This window comes from Aquila chrysaetos, chromosome 22, assembly GCF_900496995.4.
Source record: "Aquila chrysaetos chrysaetos chromosome 22, bAquChr1.4, whole genome shotgun sequence".
NCBI lineage: Eukaryota > Metazoa > Chordata > Aves > Accipitriformes > Accipitridae > Aquila > Aquila chrysaetos.
This window is the reverse complement of record NC_044025.1, coordinates 3,542,876-3,557,733: the sequence shown is the minus strand read 5'-3', so window position 1 is coordinate 3,557,733 and position 14,858 is coordinate 3,542,876. Positions and strand designations below refer to the sequence as shown.

Here is a 14,858-nt window from a genome sequence, read left to right as displayed (position 1 = left end):
AAGTGCTTTGCTTTATAAACGTTGCTTCCACAATTTTATTTTCTCATCCTTTTGAAACGCAGCAGGTACAGTTCAAGTAGTTGGGAAGTATACAATGATGTAATTGGAACCACTGATAAATCTGCTAGATCGTAAAAAATTCCCTGGCACCCCAGCTTGTGAACCTGCTGTCTTCCTTAAACGTCCTGATTCCGCTGAGGTGGTTATAATGGTAAAAACAGGGGAAAAAAGAGGGATTCCTGGGTCTCTTGCCTTCACGCTTGCTTTAATATGTTTGAAATTGTTACTGATTATTATTGAAGGTGTTTTGCTGATCTCTTCTTTCTCTTCACTGTCATGACCATTGCTGTCACCTTTGAATATCGCAATGCCACCTGGGTATTGGTGGCAATGGTGGTGTCAGCCTGAGCTAGCTTTAAGGACCTCGAGCATGTGCTTGTACCTGCGAAGGTCATCGAACATTGTAGCCGAGTGTTATCACTTCTGCAGATTTTTCGCTTACGTTCATAACTGCTGTAAGAGATGGTGACGGTGGGATGTTTTACTGTTAAGCTGACATTTTTGGGGATATCATGGGATGATAGCGTAGTGCCATGCGTTGATGCAGGGTTTGTTTTGGAAGTTACAAATCCTGCAGTTGTAAGGATTTGGGAATGATCGTGTAAAGGTTTTCCAGAAGTCCTCAACTGGTGGTTTCCTACTGACAGTCAATTATCCTGCTCCTTACTTGGAGTGTCTGGAGGGAAGTAAGAACATCAGCCGTGTTTTTTCCCTTGCTGGAAGAAGAAGGGGGAGGTGTGAAAGGGAGGAGACCCAGTGGGTGGGTGGCTGTGAGGTCCCCCGGGCCCCCCAAGGCCCTGTGCTGCCTTTGCCTCTATGGCTCCGTGTTGGGAACCAAGCTGAGGACGAGACCGCTTCCACGTGTGATTCCACATCCTTTTATGACCCCTTTCAACAGTGGTTTTCTCCGCCTTTTGAATATGTAGCGCAGTCTTTGTTGTTGAAGTGTGTTTTATTATTATATGTCCAAAATGCTTTATCATTAATTTTTTATAGTGCTTAAAAGTCTAAGGGCGTTTCATTGTTGTGGTTGAGGGTTGTTTGCTTTTCTATTTTTACATGCTAAGAGTGTGTGTTGGTTTTGAACATGATTTTGAAGAAGGTGTTTAAAATATCACATTTATTTTAGCTTACAATTTGTCACATTAGGGAGCGGGTAGTAGTTTTTATTACAAGCACTGTATTCATGCTGACTTGAAATGACCCTGTCACATGTGAAAACAAATCAGATTGTTGCTGTTAATGAGCTTTTCAATTTACTATTCAGTGGATCAGATAAGTGGATTTAAGAGGTAATGATCCTGCTTAGCACTCAAGCTTGGCTGTCAGATCCTAGTAGTTGTGGGAAATCCCCAGGGACAAAAGCGTTGACACAGTTCTTGATGGGATAATGGGAATCAAAGCTAATGGATGATAAAAGGAGTAGTAAGAGTTACAAGGATAATTGTGGATTAAAGCACTGCTCTTTGTCAACACTGACTGCTGTTTTAGTATTTTATTTGTTAAACTCTGATGTGGGGAGAGCCTAGTGTGACAACAGAGCACAATGCTACTAGACATGTGCTCCCTCGCTCTCCCTTTCTCCCACTGGTTTCCCGTGGCAGAAAGGAAAGCTTTTAACATACGTGTGTGTTTACTGATATGTTTACATTCCTCACTATCCCTTTTTCTCTTTTCCTCATATCAAATACAGAAACTCTTAAACTTTGCTAAAATTGCAGCTGCTATGGCATCTCAGCAGTGCACTATTTAGAGAGGTGGGTTTTTTTAATTAGAAGGTATTTTTATATTTGAATATATTATCGTTGCTATGTTTAATTACTATAAATAACTTCACATTTACAGTGTGAACATAATATTTTGCAACCTTTGAAGGATTGTATTGTATATTTTTTTATATTTTGATTGTCCTTTCACTACTGATTTTTGTCACAATAAATGACATTCATACAATTATAAAAGGATAAGTTAGTTTACAAGTTAAGTTATCCTTGATCTTGGTGCAATTTCTGGTTAGAGCTGCAAGTTTATTTATTCATGCCTTTATTGTGCTCGGATTTAAAACAAAAGTCTTTGGGACATGAAAATACAATTTTTATTGTCTTATTTATTACTTGTTGTATTATTATTGACTTTCTCAGAGGTAGAATACTGCTGGTTTGGTTCTTAAGCAAAGTCATGGGATTACATCAGTAGCAGGAAGGAAGTTGGTACAAGCAAGTTTAGGTACAGTAACAGAAGTACTGAGATAGCTAAAGTTCATTGGTATTTGTGTGGAATATGTAATGTCAGCGAACAAAATTGACAGCTAGATGGCACCAGGCTTTCACCGCTGGGTAACTGAGGCTGCATGTGCTGTGCTTGGTGCTCCAATTTCAGACCTTAGTGATACTTGACTCGATCACATCATATGGAAGAATTACATATAACCCGTAATATTTGGGTTAGTGTCACAAAAGGTTAAAATGACTGAAATGAAACGTACTGACTCGTAGATCTGTGTTTAGCCCAGTCATAAGCAAAGAGCAGTTACTTGAGCTCAGGGTAAAGCGAGTTGGCAGAGAATTGTAAAAGAAATTTTGCAGTACGTGTCTCCCTTCTGTTTCTGAAGTTGATTTAACCCAACTAAATGTTTTTATCAGAACTAAATGTTAGGCTACTAAAACGACCAGAAAATTTTATGAAGATTACACACTAAGGAAAAAAAATATACTTGATGTGTCCTGTGCATTTGTTATTGCGTCACACAGCAGTTTGATCTGATAGGTAGGGTGCTGGGAAAACTTGGCTGGTAATACATGTCTTGGGTCGGAATTAAAGGGGAAAGGTATACAACTACAAGTTACTTGGCTGCCAAAGCCTTTGTTCTCCCTTCAAGAACACAAAACCGAATGTCTGAAGAGTACCTAATTTACCAGATTTTATGACTGGCAGCGCAAGAACTTTCAAACGCAAGCTAAAGGACAGTGTTGAATCACATCCCACTGAGGACAGAGACCAAGAGAAGACTGTTTCTCCATCCCTTTGCAGTTTTTTATAATAAAACAGGTTTTTTAAATAGAGACTGTATTGTTCTGTGAACAACAAAATGAGTTTAATGTGGAAAATTTGCATCTCCTTTGTTGGAAGAAATGTATGCAAGGACAAGTAAAAGCCTATCGGTCCCAAATTCACAGAACGCCATTGGAGAGTGTAAGCCTTACACTTATATCTTACAAATGCTTCAGCTAGGTTGGACGGACAGGCATTTGTGCCTGTATTTTTGTCATGCAAAATCAAAATAGGGAAAGTTTTAGTAACTGAAAATGTTGGTACTTGTGAATGTCTATAATATGTTACTGTTGAAATGTTTATTTCCAGGTGTATGCCCGAATGTCAGAAGTCTTAGGAATAACAGACGATAACCATGTTCTGGAAACATTTATGACAAAAATGTGAGTTTGTGCTTGGGTTCTATTCTGTATGTATTTTGTTTAATGTTTACATAAAATCCAAATTGTATTTTGTTGTTAAGTTTGCTCTTTGCTAGAAAAATGTTTTCCATAATTTTTAAATATTTGAAGTAAGGGATAACCGTTCAGAAGCACCCATATCTTATTTTCTGAAGTTACTGCAGGCCCCTAAATAAACACTTACAGCTAGATATATCCTCCACAGTGCCTGCATCCCTTCTCAAAATGGGTTTATGGGAGAATAGAGCTGAGATTTCATAGACTGTTGTTCAGTGACAGCCTGGCATAAGCAGTCCCCATCCCTCCCCACTTCTCACTCCGGCACTCTCAGGTGTCAGTGGAATTGCCTGTAAAGCTTCATGGTAATTTACAGCGGGGAACTGACCAAGTTCAACTAATCTTTCTTTCTTTTGGGGAGGGTCTTTTGGATTGCTTTTTGGCAAGATCTGGCAAAATTTGCTCTCTGAAAAATACAGATTCACAGAGGAGGATTTTAAGGCCTCATACTGAAGGAGACAAGGGTCGTTATTATCAGCTGTCTTCTCATCGCTGGCATTTGGCAGAATAAGATGGTGTGTTATTCTGGCAGATGAGTGTTGCAATACTTTCTCTTCAGAATAATCCTAGAAAATTACTCTGGAGAAGCTGCCTTTTTCTCATGCCTCTGTTGCAGCTGCTTTCCTTGGGTGCCAGCAAAACTACCAGATTTTGTCTTTTATTACTTATGTCCTTCATGAGATTTGATAGTTTCTCCTGACTCAAAAAGAGTTTCATCTAAAATCAGTTTTGCTCTTGAAGCAAAACAAAATGGTCCCTCTGAAAAATTGTGAATATCCACTAAAAAAATCTGGGAGTCCCCAGGAGACAGTGAGTTCCGTGCATGCCTGGAGAAAGAGAAACACGTACCTTACCTCTTTATTCTGCAGTGAGGAAGATGCTTCACCCTGTCATTTACTTCATGTCCTCTAAATCTGACTTACAAGACCTTTAAATACTTTCAGCAGACTTTGACCTACAAGAGAAACATCTCTACTGGTGTTGCCTGTTTGGACAGTATGAAACATGACTTGTCCTTTGCTACCGTGACTACCAACCTTGAGAAATAGTAGCAATTAAGACAAGGTCATTTTCTAATATGACTTAACTTTTCTGTGGAAAACAAGGGCATAAATGCTTTGTTTCCTCGAAACCAGAAGCTGAGTATTATATCTTGCCTTAGGACAACAATAGTACCCATCAAACCTTGATATTTATCTGGAGTATGCTTTGAAGGCAGGTAAATGGAGGGTGGTGAATGGAAAAATATTGATGGATACCTATTGTACAGTTTCTGGAAGCAGTCCGTGTCATGGTACTAGATGGCTAGGCTTCATTTTGTTGTTTCAAACTACAGTGAAACTTGAACAACTGAGGAAAAAGGGGGTAAAGAGGAGTGTTTTTTGGAGACCAGATGCATCAGTTTGCTTCTCTTTTTCTACTTGTTGCTGCCGTTGAGAGGAAATCTCTGTTGCCTGTGCCAGTTGAGGAAATAACATATCATTTAACAAGTTGTATGATAAGTACTACGCGTGTTTAGATTGGATAGGGCTGTATTTGCACAAGTATTGTAAATTAAGAAAAAAAACGTAGTCAGGGTTTTAATGTTACATGGAAGATTTTAAAAGAAAACTAAGTACATAAAAAGCAAAAATCAGTGCTGCTTTTTAGATTACACACTCTGTATTTTTATTTTCTCTTTCCTCATGGCTTACTGTATTTTCCTAAAAACATGAATTGTTCCTTGATTAGATTGAAGATCAATTTCATTTTACAGAATGGATGTTACAGCTTGAAATGGACAATTCAGTCAGTAGCTTTAAGAGTTAGCTGTGAAACCGCTGTATAAACACATTCATGTTTGTGTCAATTAAAATAAACGAGCTTCTCCCCAGTGATAGCATGCCGGTTGGAAAATCTGGGTGTGAAACCATAACATACTGATATAGAATCCAAAAACTATGGTCTGATGGGACAATCCAGTCTGGCAGCATTTCTGGTGCTCTGTTACTGAGAATAATCTTAGCACATTTGTAACATCAGTGAGCAGGATATATGACTGTGACACCATTCACCTTTTTTTGTTGTGGATGTAGTCAGTATTTTTAATCACACTGTTATTTTAGAAAGCCACTAGTCTACTGTTCTGTCTTACCCTACAGATCCATTTTTTTCTTTAAGTAGCTGAAATTTGTAATATGTTATTTGTTAACATCAGGTTAAAAGGAAACACTAGGGAATTCTTAGTGTGCATTTTCTTGTTGATGTGGTGGTATTCTTGTATAGTAACTGCGCAACGTTTGAGACTGTATAGTTTCTGTTTTGTTAATGCCAATCATTATGTGAAATAGAGGAGTTACACTTGAAAGAATGTTGTTGCCTGGTTAATGGCAACCAGTCTTTCAAATCGGAAAGTGTTGGAGAAAGTACCTTATTGTAATCTGCCATTAGCACTGTGGGATGATCAAAAGACAATGTCAGGTTATTTCCTTCCACTTTACCATTAAAGAATCCAATGAAGGATGCATGCAGGAAGCATTTTGTACTTGGCATGAGGAGTAAACACAGCAATTGAATTTATGGTAGTCAAACAAGTTGTAGTCTACCAGGACATATTAATTATTTTTCTGTTCTGCTGTTAGAGACTTAACCTCTTGTTGTGATAACTTACTGGTTGACACATGGAGTTTCTACTTTCGTGAAGTCCAATATAAGCTCAGTAACATTTAGGTGGATAAATGGCATTTTGCTTTGATTTCTTGAGATTTTGAACACATTTTCTGTTGAGCTGTCTTTCCCCAGATCTCTCTGTTTCCAGTAGTTCACTTTCATGTATGTAGCTTTAATCTGTTCTTTTGAATTCATTAGTAGCAGGTTTGCAGCGGAGGATTGGTGATGAAACTCAGTGAGTTCTTTCATTAACAGAAAACAATCTGAAATACTTGTGTCAGCTTCTAGTAGCTGTAGTAGCCACTGTTCAGTTTATGGACTAAAGGCTGTGTGAAATATTCTTCAACATACAGAAGTATTATGAGATTTGTCAGTGTAATAGGTGTCCTTCAGACCTTCTGACTGTTGTTCAGAGTACTACTGCCACATCAGATCCTAGACCTTTTATCACCTTCCCATTGGAAGTTAATGAATGTGCCTTTTACTGAATTCCTGTTAAACCATTTCTGAAGGGACAGAGTTTTATGTAGTCAGAATATTCATTAATGGCTGTATTTTCATCACAGTCTTACCAGAAATTTTATAGGATGGTTCTCTTAGCATCCACTGTCTTTGCTTGCTTTGACCATCACCTTATAGGATGTATGTATGGAAGGGGAGGGGCCAACTGAAGAAACACCTAATCTCAAACTAAATTTTTCTGTTATGCACGGCATCTTAAGTCTTCTCGGCTGTGTTCAGCATCGTAGCAACAGTAGAGTAGGCTCATGGAGCGATAAGCTGGGAGGAGTTATGTGAGGGTGAGGACAGGCGAGAGGGAGCAATGGGATTTGGAAGGAGCTAGTAGGGTTGCAGTGGATGACAAGACTCTGGAGAAGGACTATGACTTAAGGTGCCAGCCTGTCTCCTTAGACTTTCTTCTACTTAGCCTATTGCCCTGAGGTACTGGTTTTCAAAGGCACAGACTAATCCTCCGTCTCTATGGAGTTCTCTATCCTTGTTGCTCCTAATTCCTCCCCAAACAGCCGCATCACATGTTCTTATGCCTCTTGGCCTACTTGAAGTGGATCGAGGCCAGGACTCTTAAGGCAAGGAGTGAGACGCTGTACCCAAAACCAGTAGTAGTCCTCTCCTTCCACTGGTCATCCCTTTGAGCAGTAGCTGCCTACCTGCCTTGATCCTTCCCTGTATAGGTAAGAAGCAAGTAAATATTTAGACTGGAGTAGTTTTAGGTCCATCTGCTCCTTGAGCCTGTCCTGGGCATTTGGTGGAAAGTATTTCATATTTATTTTGGCTGCAAGCACCTTTCCTTTTCTTCGCTTACTCTTTGTGAGCCTCCTCTGGTTCCTTTCAATTACTGTCAAATTCACGTGGATGTGATTTATCATGAGGTGGATTTACAAAATATTTGCAAATATTTAGTATTTTTGGTCATGATAAAGTAACTGAAACAAGAATAAAAGATGCATATCCAAACATTACTGTTGGATGGTTTTTTGCCCTTTTTTTTTTTTTTTTAACTGCTGTAATGATTTCGCTATGGTGGATGCACATACACATGCATATAAATAGAGAGATTTTCTATGTGAAAATGTTTAAGTAATACATAACTATAAAAAGCCTGGATCTCTGAATGTTATTCTGAACACTCATAGTGATATGACTCCATTAATCATAGCAAACTAAAACTTGACACTTTAATTCATGACAGAACATGCATTTTTTTTAACTATTCACCTTTGTCCAGCACTAATGAAAAGTATATATCCAATCACTGTCATTGAGCCACAGAGAGCTTTCATTGTAAATGATGATAATCTACAAGAAATAATTAAAACATGACTGTACAGAGCTTTCTTGCCAACAAATTGCTATCTTCGTTATTACTGAAACTTAAGTACCACATAAGGAAGAGAGTATTCAAAGTCTTTTTAGGGGATTTGGATGCCCATTTTTCTTGGACTGTTATGGGAATTGGATAGCACACACCTTAAGCAACTTGAAAAGTTTTGTTTAAAATGTGTGGGGTTTTTTTACCTTTATGATTATTATAATGCAAGTATATTTGTAATATCTTTAACTTGAGACCAAGACTGTTCCTAAATTTACATGGTTCAGGCCTTCCAATTCATGTCATACTTATGTAAGCTTAAAAGATTTTTACTCTCTGCTTTAATTATTTAAAAACAACAAGGAAAAAAAACAAATAAAAAACCAAACAACAACAGTAAAAAAACCCCCACACCCAAACTTGCTGATTTACAGCAGTTGTCATCTCTTCCGGCTGGTAGCAACTTATCTTTTGCAACTGCTTCTTTGTCGTATTTCCAAACCTCCTGTGCATGTGTGGTACAGTAACCTACGTGTGTGCAGGTAGCGTAGCATTCCTAGGATTCCTCAGCTTTATTGTGATAATGAACCTGCCTGTTACATTTCAGAGAAGGGGTTCGAGGTCTCCTGGAAAGAGGATGGATGAATTCTTTGGGCACTTACAAATGGCCTGTAAGCAATATTTGAGCACCTTGCCATGCAATGATAAATGGAGAAGGTACCCACCGTCCGTGTGACCAAACGGATTTTCTCTCTTTGTACAGTGTACACTCACTCTTCAGCACTCCCTTTCCTGTGCTGACTGTGCTTTGCTTTTGCTTTTCTACCTTGCATCCCTGATTCTGTCTCCTCCTCTAAAATTCTTTTTTAAATTGCACTGCAAGTTTTTCAGTTCTCTCTTGTAATCTGGGCGTTCCACTCCTACGCTCCAGTAGGATCATTTCCCATCCACTGCTGCCATGCAGACTGCTACGTCTTGTACGAAGGGTTGTCCTTTGCTGTGCAGCACACGGAACTTTTAAGAGCGGTGTGATACAGTCCATGTGTCTGAAGAGGTGTTTCTCCAAATCATAAACTGGACAGGACAGGAAATTAAGGACAGTAGAATAGGTTGGGGGTGGGGGAAGTCATGGAATGGATTGAAGAGGCTGGAAGTAGATATCTTTACCTTGATTCTTTCCCTGGCCAAATATCATATTGACTTGGAACGTGCAAAGAATTTTGATCCTTCTGTGGATGATATGGTAACCCTTTTCCCAGAGGACTGTAAACGGGAGTATATAATCATTATTTATCTTCTCCTTCTAGATTTTAGGTTAAAAATACACAGCCTCTTGAAATAATACTTTTCAGTCACTGTATTAAGGGAGGAGATGTCTGGTGTGCTGATGGAAGTGCATTAGTAAGCAGTTGTGGTGACAGACAGTCTCATAGCAAGCTGGAGGGTTTGGAGGTTGGAAAGCTGGGAAGCTTCTTTGGTGCAGCTTTTAGAGGCTAAGGTTTTATTCTTGTGTTCTTACTAAAGGCAAACTAAAAGCAAATATTTCAAAGCGTACTGGATTCTTAATGCTGTTTCATTTAAATTTTTCAAATTCTCAGCTTTTGGGCATGGATCAGTGTTAGTGTTGCTCTTTTGGTTTTGTGTGTGTGTGTAGTTCAGTATTTTGTTACTGGTGTTGTTACCAAAATTCGAAATATTCTGCCATTTTTTTATTTCCACTTTTTTTGTACTTGCCTTTAAAATGTGTTCAATGCTCATCTACCACAGATGTTTTGGTGAATTTGGCATTGGTGTAGCTTTTGATGAAGCTCTTATTTTCTGTGACTCATCTGAAACTTTGTGATTGGTTCTTTGACTCTGTTTCATTTAGTTCATATTTTAAATCAATAAGCCACCTGAGAGAGAAAGAGGCAAGGACACTAGGTCTTGGATTTACGTGCTGTCTTGCCATGATTTCTCCAAGAGCTGTAAATTTTTCTTCTCTTTCATTCCTTGGCTCCTCTTTCTTATATAGTGGAAAACTGCTTTTTGTATTATGAGATCCCTCTCTAGATCTTTAAAAATTTTCTCAGATACTTATAATGTTTTGTAGATGTTTCTTAAAATACTACATTTTATGTGTCTTTCATCTTGCCTGATATTGGTAAGGCAGAAACAGAAATGGGAATTGCTACGATTATAATTGAAATTTTTCAGCCTCTGTTCACTCACAAGTACTTTCTAGCTTTTCTATTATTACTCCATCTTTCAGCATCCAAATACAACCATGAACTGAAAGAATGAATTCAGGGTACCAAAGTACCCTGAATGTTGGATGAAGAGCCTTTCTTATACAGTTTTAATTTTCTCTTCAAGCTGTCACTGTTACTTCTTGTTTTTCTTTAAATGTCTTATATCTGGCTACTGAAGGACAAAGATTTTGCTCTTTTGCAAAATAGCCTTTTTATGATTTTGATATTGATGTCAAATCTGGGTAGTCCAAATTCATTTTTATTGCTTTGTATGGTATATACTTGTTAAGGATTTAGTGCAACTATAAACATCTCCAGAACTCCCTGTAGTAGGGATAAAGTGTGAATTATGGACTTGCTAGAATGGGCTATTTCTTTAAGGCAATCTGAACCTCTGTAGCTCTTCATAGAGATTTTATAAAATAAATCAATGTTTGTTTGTAAATCTAAATTGAAGAATACTGCTTTGGTAATTGCATTGTTATTTGCCTTTTCCTGAGCAAATAATACTAAACAATTAGATGCTTTAAACTGCATTCTTGAGTTTATAACTTCCTGAAAAAGAGATGTAGTTTATGTGGTGTAGTACATTCCTTAGCCTGTGAATATGTAAAAGCAATAATCAATGCTGATTTTAAGGCATTTAACATCTCTTCTTCAGGTTCTATATTCCCAAAATTTAAATCCTACTGCAGCCCGGTATAAATAGCTGGTACTGATTATACTTCTTACATCATGGTCTTTCATCAATAGATCTTACAGCTTAAAGTCAGAATCATTAAGCATATTCTACAGACAAGGAAACTGAGGCATGCAAATCTGAAATGACTTATTCTTGGTCACCTGGCAGTTTGAGAGACACCCTAGCAGTTTGATATCACGATCAGAAATAGGTGCCAGGGCTTCTGAGCCAGGAAGTCGTGCTGCCTTTTTATTTGGATGGACTGTGCTTCAAAAGGCTGTGATGGCCTGTTTTTATTTCTCCAGATGAGTCCAGTATCAGAAACTCTGCTGCGAATCTCTACGCAGCATCATCTCCCTGTCTGGAGGAAGGGGGCATTCAACTTTTTTTGGGTTTATTGAGCAATTGAGGGTGATGACGGATGTCCTGGAAGAGTAGGGCACAGTACTTGCCTACAAAAAAGGGAACTAAGAGGAAGCAACATGTTATACGCCAGTCAACCTAACTTGGATTCTCAAAGGAATACTAGAAAAAAGTTACTAGTAGTCAGTGTATAATTAAGTGGTAAATGCATTGAGCTACTTGGGGGAGGGGGTAATTTCTTCTTGGACTCGGCTGGAGTTTACAACAGAAACAGAAAGTATCAGACATTCAGACATCAATAAGATTGTTGACACTGGCCTACTGACATTCCCCTAAGAAAGCTGGGAGATGACAGCCTACAAGATCAGTGAGTCTTAACTTACTGTTGTAACCACTCCTCGTTTGAAAAAAGATTACGTTCCTCCGCTTTACTGGCTTCAATTTACCCCTTCCATCTGAAGGCTAATGCCACCTCTTCACCTCCTAATAAATCGAGTCGGTGAACACAACAGATTCCGTCCCAAGTCGCTCAGGTGTCTGCGCTGACGGGACCGCAGGAGCTGCAGAGCATCCCGGCTCTGTGCTCCGTGTCTCACGCTTGACCTGTGGAAGGCAGCAGAGCAAGCGTTAGCTGCGTGATTTCACTGAAAGGCTAACTATAAGGAGTTGCTGTCAAAAATAGTAGGTTGTTTTATGTGGTGTTCCCCAAGGATTGATAATAGGTCTAGTGTTATCTTATATCACAATTTATGCATTGGTTCATTAATCAGAGCGTGCCTCCTAAATGCCTATGTCTGAGAGGGGTTCAATTAGGGAAATGCAGTATCCCCTATGTATCTTGACTTTAGTTAAGTGTTTGGTGTAGGGAAGGGTTAAAATAGGGTTTAGCACAAGAACTGCAAGGTAGAGTTTCACTGGGAATTGGGTATATCAGTAGCTCTGTGAATTGGCCCTTAGTTTTTCTGTGCCACATTTCTCCTGTGGAAATTTTCCTAGGGAATTTATAGCAATTTGTTTTTATCTTGTGAAGAATTGGGCAGATAAATACTACAGAATTTAAGTGGCCAGATACTGTGTTGAAGAGTGAGTAAGATAGATATAAGTAGAGGTAAGCTTCAGATAATTTATTTCATTATGACAGATGATGGATTTTTTTAAAATGAATGTATTTTTTACAATATTACAAAAATGTTTGAATCCTTTGTTCAGGAAAAAGACATGGCACATTTTTATAGCATTTCCTGTCTCATAAATGGAAAATCCTAAGACATATCACAGAAATACATTCATAGTATGATGTGCTACTACTCTGAGCTTTTGCACTGCACTTCTCAAAAAGAGGAAAATGTATTATAAAATCTCACTTCATGTTTCCTTTTGTTTATTCTAGTGTTACAAATCTTAAATACCGGGGAAGATGTGAGCCGGTGATTTCAAGAACACTTCAGTTTCTAAATGACCTTTCTGTTGGATATCCTTTTTATTGTATATGGCATAACATATTATTTGAAAATAATAAGGTAAAAATTAATATGAGACTTTTGATGTTTTGTATGCCACATTTTCAAACCAATTACGATATTAATATTTATTCATTTTGGTTTATCTTTTTCTATGTATAGTTTTTAAAAGGTGTGCTTATTTCCACCTACTCCTTATCAACAAAAGAGAAATCATATAACTAGTTGCTTATGGTCATCTGTCTCATTCCTAATGTTCTTGAAGTCAATACTATTGATGAGTTCAACAACATTGAGAACAGGCTTGATTCTGTTAGCAGTTGAGAACAGGATTGGTTCTACTTTGAGGATGAGTCAATCAAGATAGGAAGCACAAGTTAGATTTTTAAACACAAGCCTCTTCACATGTTTTGTCTTTGCCTGATTCTAAGTTCCTCACTGTGTCAGTGTCATTACTACTGGTAAAACAGCCTGATTTTGCATGTGAATTTTTGTCTGGGTTCAAGTATTTTTGTGAAATTCTTACCCAAATCATGGATGCTAACTTGCTGTCTGTTTCAAACCTTTTGTATCTTGTTCTAATATTCACTCGCTTATCGTCAGTTGCAGAAGAATGTTTGCTCTTTGAATTTTCAGTCAATCAAGCAAGAAGATTTAAAAAAAAGTAGTAGCTGGTTTTTATGTGACACAGTATTTAAAAGTATATGACAGATAATAAACCACCGGGGCTCATGAAAACATTCAATATTGAAATCCTTCACTATTTTAAAATAAAAACAACTTTTCAGTAATTTTCTAGAGGAGATTGTTAGACAAGCAGAGGGGAAGGTACCTGGAATATGACAGTTGGTATCATTTTATTTCTCTGTAGAACTCTAATCATATAAGAAGAATTTTAATATATTTCCTTGAGTTGAAAGATGAGTGTGGGTTTTCACATTCCGTAAGTGAATTTTGTTTAATGAAAATCATACAATGTGTACTTCTATATGTTTACTTGAAATACCATTAAGCAGCTAACTTGATATTTTAAATATGCATGTGTTTATGTTCTCCTGGCATCACAGAAATAGGACTGAAAAGGACTTGAAACTGAAACATTATTAAGGAATTTGACAAAAACAGAAGGGGAGACCTTTATTTCATTAATAAGATTTATGAAGGGACTAATGAGCTCTGAACTCTTTAATACTTACTGCTTCAGTAGGGTTCAAAACACTTCCAAAATAACCAAGAAATTTAACATGGGGCACCTAACTTAAAGTGCTTACCTGTTTATTTATGTATGTATAGTTGCTGAAATAATCAGCCTCATATTACTGCTAAAGCCAACAAGCATCTAGCGTTTCATGTTGTCTTCTGGAGGCCTTCAAAAGCATGTATTCACATGGTAGCTCTCAAAAATGAGAGTCAGTATAAACTATTGGTGCAAATAATACTTTCCAAGGCTGAAATGTCTGGATAGTTTTAGTTTTCGAATTACTCAAATCATATCTGCAGTAAATGAGTTTCTGCTCATGAAATAGATATAATAATATCAGGACCTAGAAAGGATGAAAAAGTAGATATTTAATAACCTAAGTTCTCCTGAAGAGTAGAATTGTGATGAAACTGGTTTTTTTCTTTGCAAAAACTTGCTAACTGCTGCAAGAGCAGTTTCAGACCCCTGTGCATATTCAGGATGTAAAGCAGCACTGCTTTCATAAACATACATCTTAAGCTTCAATGTGAAATGTTTATAGACTAGTAAAAAGAGAGATTAACTAAAAACATAAATACCAAAAATTTATGCAATTACTTTTCAATGGAAATACTTCAAACAAAAATTCTGAGAACAGTAGCTTTTCTGCTTAGATGGGTGGGGTTGTACAAAGACAGCTTTAATGCTGGTTCACTTCACCGTGATGTTGTATTAGTTAAGTTTAAAATTGTGTTCCCTGGCAAACCATAAAAGATTTCAAAAGTATTAGACACCCACTTTTGTGCTGGAATTTAATATGCAACTTTTTATTGGAAAATAATCGTCCTTGTCTGGCAAAATCCACCATGCAATATTTCTGTTAGTAGGCATAA

The 14,858-nt window shown here is 37.6% G+C and overlaps 1 protein-coding gene across 3 annotated transcripts in view; it reads left to right on the top strand.

Annotated features, from left to right (window-relative positions):
- The window catches only part of RANBP17 (RAN binding protein 17), a 164,465-nt gene that overhangs the window by 82,566 nt on the left and 67,041 nt on the right, over positions 1-14,858 (top strand). For all 3 annotated transcript variants that reach the window (XM_041119320.1, XM_029997948.2, XM_041119321.1), the window contains exons 15-16: positions 3,421-3,494; positions 12,716-12,796. In XM_041119320.1, the coding sequence (XP_040975254.1) occupies positions 3,421-3,494; positions 12,716-12,796 (155 nt within the window). The remainder of the gene's footprint in view (positions 1-3,420; positions 3,495-12,715; positions 12,797-14,858) is intronic.